Source organism: Eleutherodactylus coqui, chromosome 5 (assembly GCF_035609145.1).
Source record: "Eleutherodactylus coqui strain aEleCoq1 chromosome 5, aEleCoq1.hap1, whole genome shotgun sequence".
In the NCBI taxonomy this organism is placed as follows: domain Eukaryota; kingdom Metazoa; phylum Chordata; class Amphibia; order Anura; family Eleutherodactylidae; genus Eleutherodactylus; species Eleutherodactylus coqui.
Genome location: NC_089841.1, coordinates 121,315,451 through 121,343,378, shown reverse-complemented (window position 1 = coordinate 121,343,378; position 27,928 = coordinate 121,315,451). Strand labels below are relative to the sequence as shown.

General features: G+C 42.3%; 1 protein-coding gene across 4 annotated transcripts in view; it reads right to left on the bottom strand.

Annotated features, from left to right (window-relative positions):
- The window catches only part of COMMD10 (COMM domain containing 10), a 315,537-nt gene that overhangs the window by 260,967 nt on the left and 26,642 nt on the right, over nt 1-27,928 (bottom strand). For all 4 annotated transcript variants that reach the window (XR_010792819.1, XM_066603091.1, XM_066603093.1 and 1 more), the window contains exon 5: nt 9,398-9,508. Coding sequence is in view for 3 of the 4 variants with exons in the window: in XM_066603091.1 (XP_066459188.1) it covers nt 9,398-9,508 (111 nt within the window). In the remaining variant the exon portion in view is untranslated. The remainder of the gene's footprint in view (nt 1-9,397; nt 9,509-27,928) is intronic.

The window sequence follows — 27,928 nt, the reverse complement described above, 5'->3', positions numbered from 1 at the left end:
CGTCACAAGACAAACCACTAACTAACTAAATGAGCCAAATAAAAAACAAGAAATTTATGAAAAACATTTTTATAGACTTCACTGGAATAATATGTTTAAAAAAAAAACAGAAATAAAATCATGAAGCTGGTTTCACACAGTCTCTTTTACAAAAACGCCACTTTTTTGAGGCAATAAAATGATTCAGTGTCCAGTGACGGTTTTTCTCACTTTGCTGTTTATTTGTTGTTTTTTTTTTTGGGAAGGGGGGGGGGGGTTGCTTTTTAGGTCCACAACATTTTTTGCAAACTGCAGCATGCTTTGGGCATGGCATTTTTTCATATCTGAGGTTTTTCCATATGCTTCTCTATAGGAAAAACATAGAAGCAAACAGAAAGGTAAAAAAGCATGTGCCACCAAAAAACGCCAGTAATGGCCTGGAGACTAGACAAACCTTCAACATATGCTTTGTCTACACCTTCAACAGCCATTTCTCCCAAATCCTTTATATACACATGAATGCTTGGTTCAGCCATGTTTTCTTCAATGGGGAAAGTGGAGAAAGTCACAACCAGACCGTTTTGGCCGTGACTTATCTCCAGAGAGAACAAAACAATCGGGCATTCAAATTCAACATGTCCTATTCTTCTTTTCCCAGACATCTGTTGAGGAGAGACAGGAGGACCCCCAATACACATAAGATAGTTGGCTGGCCCAGTGGAAATCACCTGATTTTGACATTTTTTACCCAATGTGTATTTGGATCTCAAGACTTTTTCAAGAGAAAAGTCACAACTAGCAGAGGAACAGGATGACTCACTTTTATGCCCAAATTGACTTTTTCAGATTAATACACTTCCTGCTGTTAATGCGTAAGGGTTTGGGAGTGAATAGGTTAGTCTGGTTTCACATCTGTGTTGGAACATTCGGTCGGAGGTTCCATTGCAAATCCGGCTCAAAATACCTGAAGAAAAAAACACTACACGCAGAGTTTTTTCTTGCGCCCAAAACGCAGGCACCTGAGCAGAAACCGAACAGACTCCATTATAGTCAATGGGGTCTTTCGGCGCGGTTTGGTTCTCCTGAGACAGCCATTTGGCTGTGTGTATTCTCATTTCCTGCTTCTCAAACTGAGGAGGAAAGCGGAACCCTGGGCGCAGGTATGAAACAATCGTTAGTCCTCACTAATTGCTCCTAGTAGAATCTCTGGGTACACAAAGTCTATGGCTCCAACATAAGCACCAGTGTAAATGGAATAAAATAGTGACCTACAACTAGCAAGTCACAGTGCTACCTTTGTCTCAAATAGGATATGGTTTAAATCTACTTGCTAACCTCCTCCATTGGTCATGAACGTAAGGAACAGGAAAAAGAGGGGAAGAATATCTAATCCCAGCATGCTTCATTGCAACGACAAGGACAAGTTCCATTAACCCAGGATTGTAATAGCAAAAATATTTTAGCAAGCCAATATTGATTTTCCAGACACTAGGGGCAAGTAAAGAAAATAATCCCACAGAAATAACTGAGTTGTTATTTCTAACCTATACTTTTGTAATGGCCTGTGGAATTTCGGCTTCTCTAGGGTGAGTCCCCACTTCAATACCTTCATTATATAAACTCATTCTGGCAGTGTCCGATCGCTGCTGGGGGTAAACTAAGGAAAAGCGCACTATGACCAACATTTGGTGGTGTTGCTCTGCATTAAAGAATAGATGGGAAGAGATAATTTACTTAAATAGCAAGTTTTATCTAAATTCTATTTACAATAGCCCAGAACGGGCCTTGCTCTCCATTATGTAGCTTTCAATGTCCTTTTTTAAGAATGGTCTTCTTTGACACTTCTAATTGGTTATGAGAGTACTTATCCTATGGCTTTGGAGATCTCCCTCAGTACCAAAAAGTTTGCAGTTGATCAACTCCCTGGATACCATTATTAGGATAGAAGATATCACTGCCTCAGGAAATAATACTTTTGAGGTTTTTACTAGAGTATAGTCTCCTTGGATCTCCCCAGCTTTTGCTCATTGGGTGGCAAAAGGTGAGCTTGACTAGATATTTTTTTTTGGCACAATGATTTATAATTGGTTTTGGACTCTTGAATGCATGCGGCCAGAATTATTTATTCCTGCCTCTCTCTCACTAACAGGCTTCCACAATCTCCCCTCTATTCATCATCCTCACCTTTGCTTCTTCCGTCTTCCCCTTTTTTTTCAGTTATCTAGGTCTGTGGGTCTCATTGTCCAGTTTCAGGGGTTTTTTTGGTTACGTATCACATTTAGGCCCTCTGTCCACGGCCGAGGCGGTATATCGCTAGCAATATTCCGCCACGGGGGAGGAGGGGGGGGGGGGGAGCGCTGACAGGTCTGTGAGATGAGTCTATCTAATAGATAGGCTCACTGCAGAGGATCACGGCAATCGCGGCATGCCGCAATTTAAATCCTGCGAGTGGAGAATCGCTATGATTCTCCGCTTGTGGACGCCGGCACTGCGCTTTTCATAGTAATCCTATGGAAAGCTTTACAGCGCGAGATCCCCAGGCAATTTATTGCAAGCAGTTCATCGCCGGTGGACAGGAAGCCTAATTATACCACAAAATTGGAGCTGTGGATTGGCACACAAGTCATGCTGGGTGATGCCACAACTGTCTTTATGACTCACTGATATGCAGCCCTTTACTTTGTGTCTGAATATAATACAATGTACGCTTTGCTTTTCTCATGTTTCTGTATTCTGCTAGAATTTTCTTAACAATAAAATACTTTTGAACCATAAAATATCTTTTTTTTCCTTTTAATTACCATTACACAAACCCTACACAACGACTTCAAAGGCAAGAATGGGGATGTGACTGTCTCTCCAGTGTGATAGCAGTTAGCCTGAGAATTCGGAAGAGTCACAAGATTAATGACTGCAACTTCTTGTCACATTAATACACTCACCCTGCTGCAGTAAGATAATAACTGAAGGATGCGGTTGAAACAAAAGGTGAAAATATGTAAAGTGAATTATGAATGATGATTCTGTGTAGTCTGCTGGGCCTGGATACTGCCCAGAGATTCCATATTCTTACACTTCATAAGGATAATGAAGAGCTTTCTTGGTATCCCGAGTGACTTCTGTGAATTACTACACCGGTACGACGGACTCCCCAAATGTTGTACTGATAGGAGGAACAACACGCTGGTATTCAGCTGAATGAAAGCATGTGACGACTGATAAAAGCAGAATAGGAATAGCCATTGGAAGACATTAAGCATTGGAGATTACTTCATGTCAAGTGGCTTTGTCCACGGCTTAGGTATCATAGATTCGGTTCCCTCAGACTGGGTGAGAATTTAATCACAAGTGACAGGACTGCCCAGGAATAGAGTAAAATTAAGCAGTATAAGCTGACAGCTGATTGCAAAGACCCAGCCCTCTATACAACTTCATGTAATATATAGTTGCATACAAAACTTATAACGTGCATCAAGTCGGGCTGGGCATTTAATTTAATTAATTCGATTAATCACTAGAGATGAGCAAACTTACTCGATTCGGGTGTTTTTGGACCCGAGTACCGCTTTTTCCAAGTAACTAACTACTCGGACGAAAAGATTCGGGGAGCGCCAGGGGTGCGCGGGGGGTTGCAGAGGGGAGTGGGAGGGGAGAGAGAGAGAGAGAAAGAGCTCCTGCCTGTTCCCCACTGCTACCCCCCGCTCCACCATGCTGCCCCCCAAATCTTTTCGTCCAAGTAGTCCAAAAACACCCGAACCGAGTAAGTTCGCTCATCTCTATTAATCACCATTTTGCTGAAGCCTGATTTTAGCTCTCGCCAGAATGGTGAAATGAAGATGTGCCTTACCTACTGCGGGTGGGGCTAATATCAGGCTGGGGTGCAGAACACCGGGAAGTAGGGCTACGATGCCTGTGAGGGAGGAAAGTGCTTACATGAGGACTGTGATGTGGGGGGAGATGATAATATACGGCAGTATATGGAAGTTGTGATGTGGGGGGAGATGATAATATACGGCAGTATATGGAAGTTGTGATGTGGGGGGAGATGATAATATATAGAGGCTGTGAGGAGATGTGTACATAGTAAGTAGTGGTTCGGATGATTGGGAGGTGTGGGCTGGGATGACTGCGGGGTGTGGAACCCCATTTTTAATGTATCTAAAGTTCATATCCCATTCTTTTAAGTTAGGGAATCAAATACACAGCAATTCCTTTGATAAGTACCGATCAGAATTGTGACATTCAACTAATCAGTATATATTAACCCATTAGTGACCCGTTAGTGTTTTTATGTCCTGCCTAAATGGGCTGTAATCCCTAGGGATGTAAAAACATGCTCCCTCTGGGGATTAAAGCCCTGCCAGCTCCGGACACGTTACAGTTCAATGCTGTCAGTTCCTGGGAGGTAGCCGACAACCTGGAACTGTCATGGGGGGGCCGCAGGGCCCCCCCAACCCGGTCATGCAATCGGCGCTATCCAATGGATAATGCAGGTCGTATAAAAGTAAATAAAAATAAAAAACTACTCATCCCCATCCTCTGCAATGTCCCGCGTTTTTAGGGAGTCAATTCTTTTTCTGCACAAATAAGCAATTGGGCCTGGAATTTATTCAGTTGTGCCCTGAAATCCAATGGATGATCCCTCCATTACAGGCCTAGCCATGTGTCCAGTAAGTAGATTGGGGCCACAATGGGTATGTTTCTGAACACGGAACAAACAGGGGTATCCATTTTGGGGTGATAGTCCTCATTCATATGTGAGCTGTACAAATAAAACTGTTTTTAAATTGACACAATAGCCAAAAAATGAAAATCGTAATTTTTTTCCTTCTGCTTTGCTTTGATTCACTCAAAAACTGTGGAGTCAAAATATGCAGTACACCCCTAGATAAATTCATTAAGGGGGTCTAGTTTTCAAAATGGGGTTACTTGTGGGGGTTCTCCATCATTTTGTCCGCTCAAGGGCTCTACAGGTGGGCAATGGGGCCTAAATCACCCTCAAGCAAAATGTCTATTCTTAAAGCCACTGGCTGCTCCTTTCAGTTTGGGCCCCGTTGTGCATTCAAATAGAAGATTAGGGCCACAATGGGTATATTTCTGAACACGGGACAAACAGGGTTATCTATTTTGGGGTGTAAATCCTCATTTTCATGTGCACTATAGAAAAACAACCTGCCTTTAAAATGACATATTTGCAAAACAATGAAATTTTATTTTTTTCCTCTAAATTGCATTAACTCGTGAAAAGAAAGGGTTAAGGAAATGCTGTGTGCAATTCCCCCAGGTATAAAGTGCATCTTTGTATTTTTAGCTTAACAACAAAGACAAAAAAAGACAAAAAAATAGATTGAAATTGAAAATCAAGAAAAGATTGAAAGAAAGAAATATACATAGAGATTTTAATTTTTGGTCAAATTGCCCAGCCCTAGTGTTAATTGCTATAAATTAGCTTTGTGTTTTTGTGCTGCATGGAGATGTATTGTAAATAGCTATGTAATGTATGTAAAAGCAACAAGCAGACCCGTAACGATATTCTCATTCTTCTTTCATAATTGAACTTCAGCATACCATAGAACCATCTGACGAAGACCAGGCTCAACATGAGAGACCCGCGCGGCACGTACGCAATGATAATGCCTACTTGCTGTGTTTGGCCAATCGCCATGCACTATCTTGGCATGTATGCGCTTGTAATACACGCCAAGGTAGAACATGCTGCAATCTTTTTTTTGTGCGCGTATTTCACGCAATTTGCGCGAGTGGCAGAATGTAAGTGTATGGTGGATTACTGCATGGGTAATACACAATAAGCATACGGTCGGGTGAGCCCAGCCTTAGGCCGCTTTCACAGCTGTGTTAAAGCGCCGTTCAGGGTTTTTGTCTCTCTGCTCCGTTTTCGATGAGTAAAACTGAAATAAAATGGAAAAAGACTAATCTGTTTCACAAAAACAGAAAGCAAACAGTAAGACTTTCATTTGCTTCCATTCCATCAGGAAGTAAACGATGGAAAGATCACACAGTTTGCAACCTTATTTTTCCATCCAAAGAATCTTACAGAATAGAAGCAAACAGAAGCCCTTCCACTTCCTTTCCGTTTCTTTGAAACCCTGTTAAAAGAATGGGGGGGGGGGGGGGTTATGAAAAGTTGCTGATAGTTCAGTTTCCTGTTTTGTTTGTTTTTCTCGTTTTTGTTTTTTTATTTCCCTTTTCTTTAGCCTATATCACTGGAAGGGGTAATAGGCTATTGTAGAGCTTACAGAATCGAAGCATAGTTATTTTGCATCCCAAGTGAGCTTACATGGATTGTTTCTGCACATCCTGGATAGTATTATTACCCAGTTTGATTCCCTCTGAATAATTAAATTATGATCACCTTGTACATAGGAAATGCCCGAGAATGTGACAAGTGAGGGGTGCAGGGATGGAAAAATGTATTTTCACAGGAGTGGCCCTTTAAGATTGTGGCTGTGTCGATCATTATTTGATGGATCACAAGGCACCCTTTTGCACTTATAATGGGGTCTGTTAAGATCACAATGGGGTTTCCGCCTGTTTGGAAGTTAGGAATAGCACTGCATGCACTGACAGAATTGCCAGCAGACCCTCAGACAAAGCAGAGGGGGACTCAAATTAGGTGGATCCCTGCTTTATCTGCTAGATTTCTGAAACACTTCAAAGAAGCCTATAAAAAGGTCTTACATTCTGCACAAGAGACCAGACGTTATAGCCATTACGGGTCTGAAGCATGGAAAAACCAGAAAGTCATATTATAGTAGGCCTGTCTAGAACACAAAGAGTTAAAGCAGTCAAGAAGCCAGAGAGCATTCAGTACAACTGCAAAATCACTGGCTTGGTAACTTGGATAGTATATTTTTAACTGCCCATCATCCGCCTCTTATTGTTATCTAGGGCTGCAGATAGCATTGGGAATGAGCACTTTAGAATTTGGGTCACTCCTCACAACCAGCAGCGAGAGGAAAGTGGAGAAGAGACTGTATTTTATATATCCTGCATATTTTATACACCCTGAATCATTTCGCTCAAATGCCTGCGAAAGAAATATGTCCCATTGTAAATATGTAAGATTGTACAGTGTGAAGAATACGAGCCGCCGGTCCCCGGCCATCATCTACATAACATCAGTGATGAATATGCAAGTATCTGATAAGTTCCAAAGCCTTTATGATCCGTCCACATCACATAGGTAACAGAAACACAAACCAGAGAAATCGCTGAACACGGCCTATAAAGTCACAGTATCATTTAACACATGGCATCAGCAAATCGCTTTTCCATACAGTATTTCAATCAAGCAGCAGCCACATCCAGGGAGCGGATATCAGAGGATTACAATGGAAAGATAACATCTCTTTCAATGGAGAACAATCTTTAAGAAGTAGCTAAGAAGTTTTTCCTCAGGTCCAGCTGGCAGAATTGCCATCCACTTCTAGGTCTCCATGATATAACCCTGTACAAGTCTGCTAAGTACAACGGTACAGAAGGAGGCTGCTTGAGGGTTATACTAGACATTTTGGACAATAGCAGGTTAAGGCACTACCAAAAAAAACAGACTGTGCAAGGAATACAGAAATATTAATAAGCAGGTACTTCCCCACTGCTGGCTATGTATTAATACGTCAGAGCCGGGGGCAGGACATGGCAAGCTCAGGCTGGTGCCAGAACCCACTGCGTCTGCGGATGCCCACTAAGGGGTGGCATCAATTCAGTCCTTGGTCACTGAAATTCATTGTATCTGTGTCCTAAAGACACAGATACAATTGCCAATGACAGCAGCACTGTCATCTTCTCCATCATACAGACGGAACAATTATGTAATCGCACCGCCTGCATCATTCCACATGTTCATGGTCAGAAAAAGCCGAGGCATGGAGGACGCAATGGGAGAGTGAAGGAGGAGAGTTTATTATGTTATTACTAGGGCACAGTGGGGCCTTATTAAAGGGGTTGTACCCAGGATGTGCGTGCTGATGCCAGTTTAGACAGTGACATTGTGGTCTCTGACTGTGCAGTCCCCTGACTTCTGGCAGAGGATGGGGCAGCGGAAGCTGCTTAGCTGAGTCCCAGTGGGCCATTGACAGGCAAGTATGCTTCCTTTTTTTAATTTTATCTCAAGCCAAGCCTTTAAAGTTTTTTTTGTTGTAACAATAGAACCCCTTTAATTATTCAGGGGGCACAGTGGGGTCTATAAATGATTCGGGAGGCAGATTGTGGCTTTATTAAATTACTCAGGGGCGAAAGAAGAGTCTATAAATAACTAAGCAGGCACAGAAGTTGGAACTGTACCAAGAAATTAAAATTTTGCTCAACTCATTATTGGGTGAAATTTCCATTGCATTGTTACGTGAGCAACTGTAGGATGAGAGCAACCAGTAATCACTTCCCAGCTCCCCAGTGCAACAGGCCATCACTCCTCGAAACTCAAACCCCATTAGCAAGCAGATCCCACCTTGATTCTAGTACATTAAATGTATTAGTAGTCTGCATTACAAATCTATATGTATAGAAATGCAACTGCAAAATGCCTTCACATCACTTGGATACAGCGGATCTTCTCAGCAGATATGTATAGAAACACTTGTCCATTTAGTATACATCAGTACAGTATTTGCGGAGAATCAAAATAGTTGATTAAAAAAATATATATATTTAAAAGGGCTCACATTGCATCAACAGCGTACATTTATCATATGTATCAGGAGCATGCAGTTATGGACCTCCATTCACTCGTTGGAGCAGAATTAAGCTAAATTTAACCAGATTTAGTTTAATTTAGCGATTTCCATTTTTGTATTGCGCGGAATAACCCAGAGGCACGTGCTATCCAGAAAAAAAAAATTAAATATAAAAAAGGACACCAAAGTGTGGGACACACTTTTTTTTCACAATGGTAGCCTATGGAAGGGTGGATGCACAACATGGAATCCGTTAAAATGTATCCAGCACATCCCAGATCTTGGTAACAGATCCCACATCGGAAACTTCAGACATAAAGAAAAGATGAGCTGTGAAAACAGTCTAGCTGTAACAAGCCATGACTGCCAGGATGGGTATTTTTTGCACAAAGATCTTAATCCTATGGCACACTTGGGATAAGGATAAGACAAGATGCTACTTTATTTATCACGAGCAGCAATATTATACGTCTGCAGGCGAGACTTCTTAATTACTTCACTGCGAGCGCATCAAAAGCCGAATGGTAACCTCTGTCCTTAAATGCAATGATGACATATTTACCATGAGATAAAACATTGAAAACAGCAAGTAATGCATTTTCTACTTAACCCCTTCTGCAATAAAGGAGGACAGGGGTTAAATAGCACTATAGGATAAAGACCTGATGTTACAAGTCGCCCCAAGGAGAGAAGAGAAATGCTCAGCAGCAGATGTGTCTGCCTACCTTTGTGTCTTCAGTGCTAACTCCAAGTTCTAGCACAGCCTGGGGAGATTTCATTTTTGCTTGGGTGGATTGAGCCATCTGGAGGTTGAGCTGCCAGGCAGTTGTCTCCAGCTAGACAACAAAACACAAAAAAAAGCAATAGTTACTTATTCTGTGCCTTTCTGAGCTCGTATACACAGAAAGTCCAACAGCAGTTTTGGCAAACAGAGAATATAATTATAAAGCTTCTCCTTATTTATGCCATCTGTGTCAGTTTACTTGGCAATCAGTTTCGACATATTACCTAAAATGCATTAGTAAGGCATTCTGAAGGCAACATAAAATGGCACAAAAACAACAAGCATAACAAGTGGGCGTGTGAATGCATAACACTAAATTACTGTCATATATGTATATACAGAACTCTGCAAAGGTGTGGAAAAAATGCTGCAGAGTAAGAGTGCTTTCAATTAGTGTTAATAGTTTGCTTTTTGTTAATTGACAAAATTGAAGTGAATTAACAAAAATCTAAATCAATATTTGGTATGGCCTTCAAAACAGCCTCCATTTTTCTTGCTTCAAGTCAGGGATTTTGTAGGATTCTAGTCAGGTGAATGATTAACCAGTTATAACAAATAGATGATAATGATCTTCATTTTCATATGTAGGTTGAAACACAGCCATGAACTGAAACAGAAACAGCTGTGTAGGAAGCCTAAAAGTGGGTGAGGAACAGCCAAACTGCTATAAAAGTGAGTTTATGGAAGACAGTTTCATGTCACAGGTCATACGCCATGGCAGGATGGAGCACAGCAACAAGACACAAGGTAGTTATACTGCATCAGCGATGTCTCTCCCAGGCAAAGACTACAAAGCAGACCAGGGTTTCAAGATGTGCTGCTTAAGCTTTTTTGAAGAAGCACAAAGAAATAGGCAATGTTGAGGACCAAGGAGACTTGGTGCAGCAGATGAAAGACACATTATTTTTACTTCCCATTGAAATCGAAAGATGTCCATCAGTATTATCAGCTCAGAATAGGCAGAAATCAGTAGGACCCAGGTATACCATCTAGCCAGGAGTGGTCTTCATGGAAGACCTATGGCCAAAAAGCCATACCTTCAACGTAGAAACAAAGCCGAGTGACTCAACCATTCATGAAACCATAGGAGCTGGGGTGCAGAAAAATAGGAGCTCTGGAGTGAGGAGTCAAAATTTGAAATATTTGGTTGTAACAGAAGGCAGTTTGTTCATTGAAGAGTCATGTCCTCAATGTCTAACCTTTATGGTCTCGGAGCAGGTCACTACTAGAACTTCCTGTATGATGAAGTTACATGACCTGCACCACAGATTCTGTTCTCAGGGGTTCAAAAACTCCCATCACATTACTGTAGATGACCCTGTCACACAGTTAGGGTGCCTACCCACTAGGGATGTTTTCTTGTGATGCGAAAGCGAGTGAAAACGCATGATTATGAAAGCAATGATTTTTTAATGGTTTCATACTCATTTGAGATGTTTTCACTGAAGCATAGCAGCACTAAGAAAAATCTGCACTATTGCCCATTGTTTTCAATGGGGCCGGTGGCAGCAGCACCAACCCCATTGAAAACATAGGGAGTACATCGTGCTCTCCTGACACAGCTGTGACAGCGAAATCAGGGGATTCTTTCATCCCTGCAGGAATGAAGGAATCCTCTGCCACAGCTGACACAGCTGTGGCAGAGGTCCGCGATGCTATCCCATTGCTTTCAATGGGGCCGGTGTTGTTGCCGCCCCATTAAAAGCAATAGGTTGCAGGCAACCACCGCAGCGATGATTTTCGGTGGAGGGCTTGAAATATAAGCACTTCCGTGAAAATCAGCCCTAGCTTTAAAAAAGAAAAATTAAAAATTTAATTTTACTTACCTAGAAGACCTGTCCAGCTCTTCTCTCCAGACCTGGCAGTCATCTTCTGTCTTCTGGAGGCCGGGGATTGAACAAGTTAAAACATCACGAATGAGTATGAAACCATTGAAAATCATTAGTTTCATAATCATGCATTTTCACTCGCCCTCGCAAGAAAGCATTTCGCTAGTAGGTAGGAGCCCTTATAATGAAGATGACAACAGCTTATCCTCCTGAATGTATACTTATGGTCTTTAAATTATTTATGAAAATGTAGAAGTTAATGATTAGAGATGAGCGAGCATACTCGCTAAGGGCAATTGCTCGATCGAACATTGCCCTTAGTGAGTACCTGCCCACTCGGGAGCAAAGATTCGGCTGCCGGCGGCAGGCGGCGGCGGAGAGCGGGGAGGAACGGAGGGGAGATCTCTCTCTCCCTCCCGCTCACTGCCGCAACTCACCTGTCACCCGCGCCGGCAGCCGAACCTTCTCTGCCGAGCGGGGAGTTACTCGCTAAGGATACTTACACTGTCCATCTAGCAGGAAGAAATGGTGTCAGCACAGCATTAGCTAGGAGCTAGGTATCATGGGATTGATGTGGAAGTGAAATTAAATCAAGATAGTACTTGATAAGCCTTAGGCAGTGGATTGCACTGCATGGTAGACCATGCACTATACAGAGGAGACCTTCAGAGTGTGTGACAGGCAATCAGGTGAGGGGGGGGGGGGCAGGGCTGGAAAATGGTGTTTTTTAGGGGAGTGCTCCTTTAAGAACCATCTTCAACATAAAGAAGAACAAAGGGTCCTGGAAGAGAGGATATGGCCTCCAGAGAGCCCTGATCTCAACACGGAGTCTGTGTGGGATTAAATGAAAAGAGCAAGAAGCATCTGAGCAAGCCTACATTTATAGAAAATCTATGGTTAGTTCTCCAAGATGTTTGGAACAAACTCCCTGATGACTTTCTTCAAAAACTGTGTGAGTTTACCTACCATAGAAGAATTGATGCAGTTTTCAAGGCAAAGGGTGAGTCACACCAAATACTGATTTACATTTATCTTTGTATCAGTTTCAGTGTGAATCCACATCAGAATGCCAAGCAATCTGAAAGTCTTCCAGCCAAGTCTGGTTATCAGTGCTCGATTTAACAGGGCCTGTATTTAAAAAAACAGACAACCTTGTGAGGTTCTCTTGTGCAACACTGTGGAGAGTGTACAGAGAATCGAGGAAAAACATACAGCGAGAGGGAATCCTGTGGACCTAAAAACTTGTCGACAAAAGGGTTCAGAGGAGGGCATCAAGATTAAATTGTGACAAACAAGCACTGTGAAGTCAAGCAAATTGTATTTGAAAACAATGCTGGTGCCCCAATTAGTAAAGCAGAAGACCAGTTCAAATGTCATGGCTGTCTAAAGGCCCATTTAGACCTGACGAGTCTCGCTCAAAGCCGTCTTTTGAGTGAGAATCGTTGGGTCTAACGGCACTGACATCGTGCAGTTTTTGTCAACAAATCCCTGATCGTTCTCGAAAGACAATGAGCCTTATCAGGAGTTCACAGTGTGATACAGCTGATACTATTGTTTCAGCTGTATCCTGCTCCGTGAACACAGCCGGGGTATGAAGAACAGAGTGGTCAAGCTGTGTTCTTCATACTTCGCATGGAGCACACAGTTGTATACCAGCTGAGTGCTCCATGAACACAGCCAGGGTATGAAGAACACAGTGCTCCAGCTGTGTTCTGCATACCCCACTCGGAGCGCTCCGAGTAGAGAACAGCTGGATGCAGAAGGCAAGCGGCCCCACTTGTCTTTTGCATACCCAGCTCAGAGCGCTCATAGCTGAGCACTCCGAGAAGAGAACCGCTGGATGCAGAAGACAAGCGGCCCGGAGTGTCTTCCGCATACCCCGCTTGAAGCGCAAATTGATTGCTCAAAACTTGAGCGATCACCTTGCTAAATGCACACAACTATTAAAATCGCTCAAAAAAATCTTTTTAGCGATAATCGTTGTGTCCAAACCAGGCTTAAGAGAAACAGAAAAGGAGAGACTCCATAGTTCCTGCAAACGATTTCACCACCTAGTGGAACTAGTCACAACTAGCTGCTGGAGATCTGAAGGCCAAAGCAAGTGCAACATTCTACTAGAGGTGTGTCTCTAATAAAGTGGTCATTCGTTGCATATAATCACTAACCATATCAATGGAGCATTACATGATATTACATGATATTCATTGAAATCAATCATTTTATAGTACACAAACATTTATTAATGGTCCAAGCAAGAGGAACACCACATTACATAGAAACCTAAGCCTATTCCCCCTGCTGTAAAATGTGCTACTGCCATGTAGTGACCCCAACCACAGTGCGTGCATACAGTTAAAAAAAGGAATCAGAAACGCTCTTCAGATAGGAACAGATTATAGCTGAAGCTGCGAAATAAGCAATTACAAGAGAGAATGCATGCATTCTTATAAGCTGTATAACACTGCTTCGTGCTGCTAAATAGGAGCATTATTTTGCCCGCCTAATATAGATTCCTACCAGCACCTTATCATCACTTTATCAGAACCAGCCACAATTGTGTCTCAATGTCTATTTGTGGAAATACATGATTTGAGGATGCAGAGTAGGAGGTGAAATATAACAAGTGACAAGAGGATGCCGCTGACTGACAAGCAGAAGGAAACTGCAATAAAACCAGACTCATTTCCATTCATTTATTTCCTCAGGAAGCCACGACTTCTATTTAAATTTTACTTAAGCCCCACATTATGCATCTGCAGAAAACTGGCAGCGCCTGCTAGGTGTAGGACTGAGCAAAAGTTTGCATAGAAATAACCAAGTGGGAAACTGCTGGGATAGTCATCTGCTTATCTCCCTTTCATTACATTGCAGGCCTGTCCTGGAAACACAGGCAAGAATACGAACATTTCAGGATTAACAGATGGCTCCTGTCTAGATCCTGGGAAAAGTCAAGTCATCGAAAAGATGAGCCATCACCGAGGCCAACAGTGACTATGAAGCAATGGATATCATGTTATGGCGCTAAGAGTCAACGATGTCATTTGTTCGCATTGCATTAACATTTCCCAGCATATGTAACGGATACAGTTATACATGTCATGTATAGGCTGCAGCGTTAAAGAGGAAGTAGAACATGCTTTATGAGGCTTTTTCTTTAATTGACTGTATGGTAGGAAAGCACAGGGGGCGTAAGGTCTCTTGGGGTATCCTGCGGCGCATAAACAAACATACAACCAAACGTGATGCAAACATAGCCCAAGTTATTCTAGGTCCCCTCCAGCGGTGACCGAATTACTTTCATATATTAACATTTTGGGATAGGTCTATACACAGCATCCGTTGCTCATCTACCAAGCATCAGAGATGTGGCTACAAGCTCCAAACCGATGAGGCTCACAAATTATTTAAGTGGACTATTCATTGTTAAAGAGGATTTCCAGGAAAATACTATTGATGACATGTCCTGAGCATAGGTCATCAATAGTTGATCAGTTGGGGTCTACCACTTGGGACCCTAGCCAATCAGCTGATTGGTCGCCCATTGTCCACAACACAGCAAGCATGGGTACAGAGCAGAAGCAGTTAGCTGCAACGTCTTTGTAGTAGCTGGCGATCTTAATTTCAGGCTGGGGTCTCATTCAAATCAATGACAGTTGTGCCTGCAATTTTAAGCACCAGCCATTACATAGGAGTCAGAGCGAACTCCTTCCACTCCTTACCCGTGTGTTGACACACTGATGGTGGGCACCCAATCAACTGATAGATTAGGATCCTGAGTATCGGACCCCAGCCGACTAACTATTGATGACCTATGCTGAGGATTCGTCATCAACAGGATTTGCCTGGAAAACCCCTTTAATGGCCATGCAAATTTTCCAACAACTATGTGGCCATTAAATAGTACCATTTAAAAGCTATGTGCACTTTTTTAATGTATGTATTTTTTATGCAAAAATGTTGGAAATGAACTTTTAAAATCATTTTCTTCCTACATTTACAGTGCATAGATGTACACTATAAGCTGGAGGACTCAGCTCCTTGTAGAACTCCTGCCCAATGGGAGTGCAAGTTGAATAGAACTGCATAACAATTATCACCTTTATTAATATAGTGCATGCATATTATGCTTCACTTTACATCACTTGATATTGGGCTCAGCTCCCATTGCAGCTCATAATTTATATTCCCCTATTTGTATGTTTTTAGAGTGCGGAAGGAAACCCACACAAACACGGGGGAGAACATACAAAGTCCATGCCGGTGTTGACCTTTGTCAGATTTGAACCTAGGACCCCAGTGCTGCAAAGCAACAGTGCTAATCACTGAGCCATCATAAAAATAAATAAATAAAAAAGTTTGTAGGAATCCGGGAGCCCTCCATTATGGACACCGATGGCTAGGTGGTTTTATACCCCATCTGCCGGTGCTTACTGCCCTCTTTTTGTTCAATATTCAAGGAATTAAAAGTGTCGAGCGCAGTGTATCATATGGTTTTATATAACAGATGTCCAGATCCTCCTGCAAATGTTCTTCTACAAGACCAATCATGTCCTGTCAGCTGCTGTCGCCACCAAGTCTATAATTATGATGAGACCCACACTATATCATACAGGTAAGTCTGATATGGCAAGGCTTTATCTAGGAGACACAAGATGTACACGGAGAGTTTTATTACCCACCTTCTGTAGTAGTCAGGCTTTATACGGTGATTCATATATTTACAGTTTGCATGAATAAATCACAACAATATAAAACCAGACTGTTTATTGCCTCAGCAATTCATCAGTTCATGCTCGGATGCAACATCTAGGAGCTCATTAAAGATTTGAGAAAGAGAACACATCTTGATGTATTACAGCAGGTTTGAAAGACACAATTTTATATTCCCTTGCATTGATTGAACCTGTCTGCAGGTCTGTGCTGGCAGACGCTGTTGCCAGGAGAGAAGCTCCCCGTGTGTCACTTCTAGGTTTGTACAGGTTTCCCTTAGGGTATAAATTGCATTGCGATGTGGAAAAGAGAAATGCCCTCTCATTTCAGGATGGATTTAGTGTCAAGATGAGAGTAACAGTGTGCACTCATTCGTGCAGCAAGGCAGACAGCATGAGAGATGAACATTGTCCAATTTGTATCCAGACATTAAGTTAGTATTTAGTGATAGCAGCTTCCACCTCAGTACTACAGCAACTAACAACCAAGGGGACATTTACCCCGGCGTCAGGAGCGTGGCACTCCGCAATAAAGACGAAGGTTAACTTAAGCAATCTGTGGTTGAAGCCAGCCCTCACCTTACATCAATGCAGAACACTCATACTACGAATGTGGCTCACATTTCTTCAGGTTACATTACTGTCACAGATGGGAGACCCCGACGGATCCCGCCTCTATCACCGATCTGCCACAGATCGACTATTACAAGCGCTCCCGCTGCTATAACGAGTCAGGGCTAAGCCTCGACCGATCACTCTAGTGGGACTGCAAGCGCAGAGTTGTTACTAAACACGCCAATTTGTACCCAGCTTTCCAGGGCTTCTGCACACATTCGAAGAAAAGCTTGCATCACCACCTGATCCATTCTAACGGCTCCCGCACTCTGCAATACACACATACACTCGGCAAGACCACTAGCTTTAAGGCCGCCTGCAGACGAGCGGAAATCCCGCCGCTGAAAGTCTGCATAGGAGTGCATTACAATACGCACTCCTATGCAGACGGCCGCGGTTTGGCCGCGCGAAATCTCGCGCGGCAAACAAACCGCAGCATGTTCTAATTTTCTGCGGGGCACGCACTCACCTGGCCGCCGGCTCCGGTCTGCGCAGGCTCCGGTCTGCGCATGCGCCGGCTGCGCGGCAGCCGGCACATCAAAGAGCCGGGGCCGCCAGGCGCGGGTGAGTACGCACTCGTCCCTGCAGGCTCTGGGGTCGGATCGCGCGGCGAGATTTCTCGCTGCCGGATCCGACCCGCTCGTCTGCAGGCGGCCTAACAGGTAAACTGGACCCCAGACTTATGAACACAAACTTCGAAGTTATGGTTCGTTTTAAAATAAACAAGTCTGTCTAATAAATTGTAGATTTATTCTAGAAAAAGACTAGCAGCGCAGATATTATAATATATATTATACACCTATATATAAGATATACAAAAGGTTGTTACACGGGAATCTAAGGGAATACAGGTATCCTGTTTTGTTGCGTACTTAAGAATACCAGAAAAAAAATAAAATTACCAGATTTGGGATACACAGCCCAAGGTTCTGATCGTGCGCAATCTCTCTGAAGCAAAAGGACAGTCTTATGCTGTGGGTGAATTTTTCAAGTCTGACAATTTGGGTAGGGAACCCACTTAGTTTTAAAGTCTCTGCAGAACCACACCTCGCCGGCCTTTTCTGACATCTGCAGGCAGGTTAAATATATGCGGGAAAGATCTGTAGGAAACCCAGATTTCATATTTTGGTTATATTTCCCCGGGGAGCGCTCCAATAGGGAAGATATGTCCGTCATGTTTAATATCAGGAATTTATCTATCCATAAATACTAAGCATGACACGTAAATTATGCCTAGGTACACAGAAATGCCATTTCGGAGTGTTTGGGGAGCCGCATCTCGATGCATGTGGATGCATTTTGACCAGCTGGCCTGCCTGATTCCAAAAAATATAACTCCTATCGGGATAGGACCTTTGCACGAATGATACCGTGATCTTCAATTAGAGATTCTGCATTAGTTTACCTTTCATTGACAGGGAGTCTGTGAGAACTATCCGAGGTGGTATGCCTCATTGCAGGGGGGTCAATTAGCATCTACCTGTCACTGGCTTAACTTTATTTACCGCTATCCTGATAGTAGGTCGTCAACAGTAAAAGTCCAAGAATAGCCCTTTAAATAGGATACACAAGCTGCCACAAAGCATCTTGAGTTGCACCAGACTCCTCTTCAGGTAAGTCTCATAGACCTTGCAGCAAAGATAATTATTACAGACACAAAAAATTCTGGAGTTCACATAAAAGTCTTTTAACATTAATACATAACACTTTTTAAAATTATCTAAAAAAGCTTACTTGCACCCAAGCTGTCCCAAACACTAAATTCAAAGATAAGAAAGCTTATTAACTACCTCGAAAAGGGCGACCCCAAGCAAGGAACCATACACTAACTCACCCTAACTTTCCCTTAATAAAAAGAGGAAGGGAAAATAAGGGGTGGTACCAACCTTAAGGGTCATTAAAAAAAAACGAGCTCTGATCCACCTAGTGGATATGAGACAAAAACAGTGCATCATATGCACTAGATTATATTTTTGGTCCTTATGCAACCTGTAGTTCTACAACCAAGAGGTCATTCAAAAAAATGGAACAGCTTTTCAAACTAATACCCATGACACCAATTTATAAGAATGATAAACTTACTCCTTTTATTGACGCGTTTCACCCCTAAGTTTAAGGGGCTAATTAGGGACCACCAATCACCAACCATTGTCATGGTCAAGATATTTAATGCATATAAGCAAATCTCTCAGATATAAATGTTATCAGCAAGTCCTCTCTATTCCCACGTATGGATCAAATATCAAATACAGAGGCTCCCATTTGTAGATATATCTACTCCCCACGTATGGTACTAACAGATGATGGAAACATAAGTACCAAAAGTGTTATATGTTGGATATTGTAATGGTAAGTAGATTTACAAGCAAATTAATTCAGGCTGCACCATGCAGTATTTTAGATATCCCAGTTTAAGGTAGATTAAAACATAGAGAGAGAGAATAAAAATGTTCTAATATAGTACTGCATCATACCATACATGCTATTTGTTCCATATTAGAATAGCAAGCAAAACTAGGATAGATCACAGGGAAAAGCATAGGTAAATACTTGCAACTACATTGATTTTATAAATATAGAAAATTCACATGTATATGTCTGGTTGAAGCATTAATTGTTATTGATACGAGTGTCCTATCATAGTCAAGTATCCAAACTTATAGTAAAGTGTCCCATTATGCCCAAACTCCATATGTTCCATATTATAATGGTCAGCAGAACCATGAATAGTGAACCGTGAGACAAAATATCAAAGATCAATAATGCAGATGGAGCAACACACTTATGCCCCTTTAGGTATTATACAGGGTCCTCTCCTGGCAGACAGATGGATCCATCCTGGAATGCAGCTTGATGTGGAGTATGAGCTGCAGAAAGTGATCAAACAGCCCTCTTTAAATATACCGCTAAAGCCACGTTATATTCGTGCCCATACAGCCACATCACATAAGCGGCGAGATGGCCTCAGATCATACGTCAAATTCTAATTTGATTTTGCTCCTCCTGTCTATTTCTTAGTCTCAATAGTGGCCTGTCTGTCCTGTTCTAAAGCAAACTTATAGGCCACTGTCCAAACCCTATTCGGGTATCCCCCATCTTTCAACCTCTTTAAATCATTGCATCATGTTGGAAATCATACAATGTGGTAACGTTTCTGCGCGTCCTCAAGTATTGACCCTTTTGGGAAGCTACATTTCAGAGAACGGGGATGAGGCCTCTCACTTAAGGAAGTTATTGTCTGCTGTTGGTTTCCTTTCAGTATTTGTATACAATTTCCTGGCTTCTGACCTTTTAATCATTATGTCTAAAAACATAATTCCTTTGATTGCACCTCATAGGTGAACCGCAGATTTGTATTTTTATTCCGTTCCTTCAAAAATTTGTCCCTTCGCTCCATCCAGATAACTATGATGTCATCTATATAGCAGCCCCAGAAAGCGCACGTTTCCATATTAGTCGTATCTTGGCTGCTCCGTGTGCTGACAGAAGTATAGATTTTTAGTATAATTTACACCAGTTTCTAGTATAAATTAAACATAAAAGTGTCGGCCCAGGGCAACCTTGCCCACTATATACAAACATGGCAAGGGCAGTGCAAAAGGTCAAGAAGTTGCAAAAGTCAGATTTGTGCCAAAATTTGTGACTTTTCTAAGCCATAATTTTGGCATAAGGCCCATGATAAATGTCCCTGATGGACTTCATGAGGGCTATCCTTTACTCCAGATCCCACTCTATTAGGAAGGGTAGAGAGCCGCTTTATGTTTTACATAACGAGACATCCATTTCTATGACTGACCTTGGAATGGTTGACAAAGACCAATGCAGTCAAAACATTGTATGATGGAAGAAAACAAAAAACAAAAACTTTCTTCTTTTGCACCTGAGATGGGGGTCACAAACTTTTTTACTGGACAACTGCACTAATGGAATCCAGACTCTGGTGACTGTATCCACCCACATATACTACAGGTGAAATCAAAATTATTCAACCCTCCTTGCAAATTGAGTTTTTTATCCAAATTTCCAAAAATTCAGTTGTTTAAATAGGTTGACAAAACTAATATAACAAGTGGTTTCTCCAAATTCAACATAAAATGCCACTTTTAATGACCACTACAGTCTCAGAATTATTGCAAATCAGCTGTACACGTGTGAGTTGCTAATGTAGCAATCATTAATATGACGAGTTATTGTAATTTCTTGATTTGCAGGATTGTGGTTAACTTGGCATTTAAAGCTTTTGATAACTTAACATTTGCTCCATCTGTACATCCACAAATACTGGATTTGCTGCTGAAAATCCAGAGAAACGCGCTGAAAAATATGCAGTGGCAAAGCGGCACCATATGGGAATTTTTTCAAGAGCTGCGTGCGAAAAACAGCAAAGCTTCTAAAGTAATAATAAAAAGCAACATACTCACCTCCCCAGGCTACATTTCTCTGGTCCCCCGCTGGTCTCTAGTGAAGAAGTGTCCTTACATGTGACCACTGCAGCAGTCACATGTCAATACAGATCATTGCTGACCCCCAATATGATCACCACCTCTTATGTTATACACCAAACTACTGAGAGGTATGATGCTACCAAAAAAAGAAAAAAAAAAAAAAGTCAAACTGCCCGGTTTATTACAGATCTTCATTCTGTGCTTGCACCTCACATGCTGCTGTTAAGATTATAAGCTCTGCATTGGTAATTAGTGAGAAGTATCTGCAACGCGCGTTCACATAATTTATAGCCATATAATTAATCGGCAGGATGTATTACCATAATTAGTTAAAAGGACATGATGGGGACTAGGGAATTTTTTTTTCCACTGAAAAACGCATTCATCAAAAGGTTATTATAACCTTCACTGACCCTCCAACGTGATCGCCACCTTTCATGTTATACACTGAGCTACTGATACTATACTACCAAAATAGGCTAAAAATGAAATGTTGTGTGCACCAATGTACTGCATGGACAGGTGCATACTTCCCGCGTGCACATAGTCACCTGTTCGTCTGCTGTCCGATTTACATGGACACAGCGCATAGACATGCATTAGCTTTATGTCTGTGATATGGACAGGTTTTTTATGTGGCCTATCAGTCATGTGAAAACACATCAATCTGGATAGCCCCGTAGGCTAGAATTAGGCCATGTATTAACAAGGAGGGTACACGGCCCCAAATGTGATAGTATGCCGGAGGCCTATGCCAACTTTTTTTTTTAACTTTCCATAGGCCCAATTAAGACCTCATATGGATGCCTAATTTACAAGGCTTATTATGGTGTCCTACAAATGCAATAAAGTAGAGAATAAGGCCAGCTTCACACGGGTGAGAAAAATCGCACAAGATTTATGCGTTGCGAGACGCACAAATGTGAAGCTCATTCTTTTGAATGGAGTCATACAGATGAACAATAATCAAATCGTGGCATGCCCTATCTTGTCCATGCTCTTGGATCGCACCGCCCATTGTTTCCAATGGGACCCGTAGCAGCTTTGTATCATGTGCAAAGCGCACGCTATGCGATACGAGGTCTCCCATTGAAAACGCCTCACATCCTCAGGAGTTTCACATGGAAGGTGATTCACGGCTCAATATAGCCCTCGCCCGTGTAAAGTTAGACTTACTATCAGCAGCCCTCTGTAATGTAATACTCCATTACCCCCGCAGCAGTATGGCTGGGTGCAGGTGTAAGGTTGGCTTTACACGGGACAACCATCGGCAAAAAAAAGAGAAGAAAAACGCTCAAAACAATTTTCAGCTCCTGAGTGAGAAATTGTTCAGTAGTGGCGTTGTTTCACCTCATTGAAATAAATACCTAATGAGCAACCTCTTGCTCAGTATAAACAGGCAGTTCATCTTTAAACAACTGCCTGTTCACAGTGAAGAGAGGCAGGTGGCTGGAAGAGATCTCCGATTCACTCCACCTCCATTCACCGAATGACTATAGCTCCTGTGTGAAGGCACAGGTGTAATAAGTCATTAGGACAACTGTCAGGTGCTTACACGCCTGGCAGTCATTCCATGTAAAGCCACCCTAAGCTAGGGGTTTAAGAAGGACAACTCCCAGGAATCAGCTGTGCTGATCTTAGTTAGACAACCCCTTTAAAAGTATTTAACAGATTGGACATTTGTTTTCCACACTGAGGGGCTGTCTCCGTAGGACAAAGCAAGTATGGGGTCACTGTACACAGATTTCAAAAGCCACCAGCAAGTCCTGCAGAGGCAAAGTAGAGGTTAGCTATGGTCAAAATATTGGATTGCGTTTCCCCCTCCTTCGTGTCAATCTGCCCAATACGTTACTGAAGAAGGTTAAAGAGGTTATCCAACAAAAAAACATTTATAAATGTATCTACAGGATTAGTGATAAAAAAAACCTAAATATTTACGATTGCTCTGGGTCCACCCTTACCCATGGATCACAAATACAATGCACTACCCTACTGAATGGAGATACAAAGCGTAAAGAACGTCACACCAGGGTGCAAATCTCCATATAATCCAACAGCTTTGACTTTGAGTGACTTGAAAAAGGGGCTTATGCCTCTGAAACGCGTGGTTTCTATGAAGGTTTGTTGAATAAACCTGTTGGATTATATGGAGGTTGGCACCTCTAGTTCAAGAGGGATGACACGCAGGCAGCATTCTCTAACTGTCTCAAGTGTTACAAAACTGTTCTATCCATGCAGCATTGGAAGGCGAGCCTCTTTTCATGAGAGGAGGTTGGTAGTGTTACACTTGCTAGACATTATTAACCCTTCGTGGAACTCTGTTCTCTTTCTTCCGAGTCAAATTTGTAATCAATGGAGAAGCAGTGCACATGCATGACAACTGCTCCAATCACCTTTACGGGGCTGAGGGAGATAGCTGGGCGATGCACTTGGCTGTCTCTGTAGAGAATGTGTTACGGTACTAGTGGGGTGCCTAGGTACGCATGGCGCGGCGCTCCCAGATCTTCACCCGCACCACCAGTCCCTTCCTGGAGATAGCCCTGATGGTGGACATGTCCAGGCCACCAACTCTGACCCTACGCTTCCTAGGGGGAGGGGGGGGGGGACAAGCAGGGACCACGTACTTCTGCAAGAGACTACTACCCACTAGCACCGACAGGAAAGGCAGAACCAACACACACAGTACAAACAGGACAGAGGCAAATGGTAAAACCCTGGCTGATAACAGCGAGGTCTAGCAGACAAGCTGACAGAAGCAGGATAACAAACAAAGCAGACAAGCTAGCAGACTGAGGGAATGGCACAAAGTACCAGGACCGACACTCAGCAGGTTAGAGCAGCAGAGCTATTAAGCTGACACTGAAAACTGAACAATAATCGGCAACTCCCAGGCAGCCAGAGCTGGATCTTATTGGGAGGCGGGAGGAGCCGATAGGAAGATAGATCTGTCAATCACCAGAACACTACTCAGACACATAGCAGGGTAATTAACCTGACTGAAAGGCACAGGAGATGTTAACCCTGGCTCGTCTGGATAGAACAAGGTGTGCTGGCAAAATTAACTATGAGCTGACAGGCGTAACAGGAATGAATTTAGAGGTGGTCATGCATGCACTCTACAGCTCTGTTCAATAGGGTGAATTTGGGTGTGCCATACGTGTGTTCCCTGGGGGTCCCAACAGTTGCACCCCCCCAGCTATCATACACTCTATACATAGGTGATATGTTTCTTTGTGGGATAACATCTTTATAAGTTACAATAGCTTTAACAGGGCAAATTCCTTTTTTTCTTGAGGGATCATCTTAGTATTTGAAAAAAAAAGATAAACATTTTTTTCAAACATTAAGAGGTTAATGTAACACCAGAATTTAATTTGGATTCATAAATATTCATATTGCTATAGTGCGATAGCAAATTTTTAATAACAAAGACTTGCTAGCACAAGCATTTCAGCGAACTGTCCCTAATACTGCTGTCCCCTTTCAAGCAAAACATATTATGCTCTACTTCCCTTGACTGACCCCTGTGAGAAAATGTGCCCCATTTATATAAACTCCGTAAACATGCCACAGACATATTGTGACCAGCAAAGATTAGACTTTGCGCAACAATAACGTAATTAACCTCAATAGTGTCCGACTTTGATGAATGAGGCACTTTAGTTCCCTATACAAGCAAAGAGGTTAATTAAGTTACTGCTTTGTGATCATTGTATGGGGCAGAGGGATGAAGGATAATGACTATGTTTAGAAGAGGGCAGTGCAATTTGCATGGAGTCCAATGAGAAAAATAGAAAGAATGAGGTTAAAAGGGACTGAAGATGTAATTTAAAATCAAGTTTTTCATGTTACATATTTCTATTTAATTTGTATGTAAACATGCCTATAGAGAAAAACAAAATATTGCCATTTTCACATTGTCCACTGAGCCAAATGATATACATATAAATAGTTATAACATAGCTGCCGCTATAACAGAAGCAAATATTTCCACTGTACAATAATTAAGGGGGTTTTCCGATATATTACAACATTAGTGGCAATGGGGGGCTGACAGATATTACAACTAAATTAATACTGCCTCTCCAGTCCCTTTCTCACTTTTTCTCTGCAGCGGTCACTTGGTTGTTTACCTATATAGCCGCTGAAGCCTATAGGATGCCTGACACGGAACGTCATCAGCAACATCCCATAAACAGGCCTGGGACTTCTACATTAGAAGCCCTCATAACATGTTTATAAAAGGTCACCAGGCCAGAAGATCCGGTAACGCCACCTGCCAAATGCTGTGAAACCCGGCGCCCTGGTAAGTATCGTAACAACTGAACAGCTATACAAATGACTAATATTACCATCGTACAATGACCTTATAGTGAAAGATCCCAGCTCTACACAGGAGCTCTGCAGACTGTATAAGTGATTACAGTACTGTTATATCCCGTGATTACAGGGGACATCCATTCTAACTGGGTTCATTCCTTTGGCCTGTCTTTCGTATCCAGCCCAGAGCACCATGATGACTTCTTCCTGTTTACAACACGGGCATCTTTGACTCCTCGCTTTTCCAGTGCCCCAAGCGCCTTTACCAACCTACATTTACCCTTCATCCTGCTGCTTTCCCCAATTCTGTGCTTGTTGCTGCCCTATCTGCCCCAATTACTGCGCCTGCTTTGTAGCACCATGTCCCTAAATATTCTAGTTCAGAAATTACAGTCCTAACTATAGATTAACTCCCAAAATAGTGCCACACAGGCAGTACCCCTGAATACAATAATGCCAGGTAGTGCATCACAAAATAGAAGTGCCACCTTTTGTACACCAAACAGTAAATCTGCTCCTCTTAGTACCACACACAAAAGTGACCCCTATGTGCACACACACTGTAATAATGGCCATTTTGTGCCCACACAGTCATAACCACAGTAGCATTCCCTTGAAAGTAGTAATGTCCCATGTGTGCTTCCTAAACCAGTGCCCACTTTTGCCCCTTAAGCAATAATGCCCTTTAATAATGCTGCGTGTGTGCCTTCTTGACGGTAATATTTCCTCTTTGAGTGACCCTTACATAGTGACAGCCTCAATAATAATGTCCCCCCTTGAGAGCCTTCTTATATACGAATAATAATGTTTCTGTTCACTGCCCCAGAGGAAGGAAGAAAAAATAAAGAAAACCTATACCCACTTAATTTCCAATCAGCACAGTGTCTCCTATGCTTCATTCATTGTTGTCAGCTCGATGCAGGTGGCGCAATGCAGTGATGTCATCATGCCTCCTGTACTGGGACAGCACATGAAGAAAAGGAGATGCTGCACTGATCAGGAATGAGGGTACTAGATTGTTTAATTTTTCTATAAAAATCCTGTGTGGTTTTGGCAGCAGAGAATGGTAGTGCAAGGACTCTGTGGACTCATACCTATAAATGCGGCACTCACCCAGGGATTCAGAGGACTGGGCTAAAGGTCTTGGTTCTATGCCCAGAATCTCCAGTGCTAGCAACGCCCTGGTCAGCAGTCACTTCATTACTATCCAAAAGCAGGATTACAATGCAAGGTAGTATCTCTACCATTAAAGAGGTTGTTCTATAGAAAATATGGTTTCTAGATAAAGCCATCCCATAGTCATTTTTGTATTTACACTTCTTCCAGAACTAATGTTAGAATAGCATTACCTGCTGTTTTTATTGCATGTCCACTTCAGTAATTGTTCCAGGGTGGTCACATATGCTCAGTCTTGCTTCCCTCTCTGCTCCACTGGGTATGTAGAACGACTCCTGGTGTTTTTAGCAGCTTCCTCTGAAGTTGCTGCGTCTCCTCTGTTGTCAGAATAGATGCTGCAGAGAAGCAATCTAACAACAGAGCTCTGCATTGCTCAGATTGATTGGCAGAAGTTGTTGACAGCCACTAACAAGTATCATTACTTTATTGTGCAGTTATTGGCTGTCAGCAAGTTCTACCAATCGATCTGGGCAATCTAAAGCTCTGTTATCAGCAAGAGCATCTGTTACTAGATGCAGAAGGTCAGCAGTGATCATAGGAAGCTCTTCTGAGAGAGACGTTATCAGTATTGGCACAAGCATCACACAGCTGTCTGGCAGTAATAATGCTGGCTGGTAGAGGGGATGGATAGGGTTCTTATCTGGAGATTGATGACAAGACAGAAGGGAGGAGATATAACTGACAAGTCATCAGTGTAGCAGCTGCGGAAAGCAAAATGCAAAGGCTGTATGTATTACACAGCGCTCCCTTATGCTAGCTAAGACCTGCCCTCCACTTCCTGCTGTCTAGAGACGGTTATCACTTGGCAGCAGACAGTGGAATGCAAGTTAGGAGGAGACCCCTAACGGCTAGAAATTTGGAGCAATTTTTTTTTAGGGAAAAAAATGCCATTTTTGTAAAATAAAGGGAATCCCAATTTTACAGTTTATTACATTGACTATCATATTAATACAACTTTGTTGAAACATATGGGAGCATTTAGGCTATAGCAAGCGATAATTTAACAGGTTGGACATAAAGTATTAGCATGTTTGCTAAAATAACACTTCTACAATGGGTCCATTAGCACCTCCATAAAGTATAACTTATCCATCTACTCAAGAACCAGAAGGACATACCCATGAAAGGTCTCCATGATAAAGCACATTTACCCCTTCTAGAGGTAAGTGGTGGATTGACTGTTGATGGCCTGCGGGCTAGTAGTCTAGACACTACATCTGGACACAGTTTTATATGTAAATGGTGGAAGGGTCATTCTATACCAAATGGTCACACAAAAAAATAAAATAACTTTTAATCCCGACGGTCTCAGATTTTCATGAAATTTGGTAAGATGGTAGAGGCCATAAACTAACATACAGATGTAAAATTGTAGTCC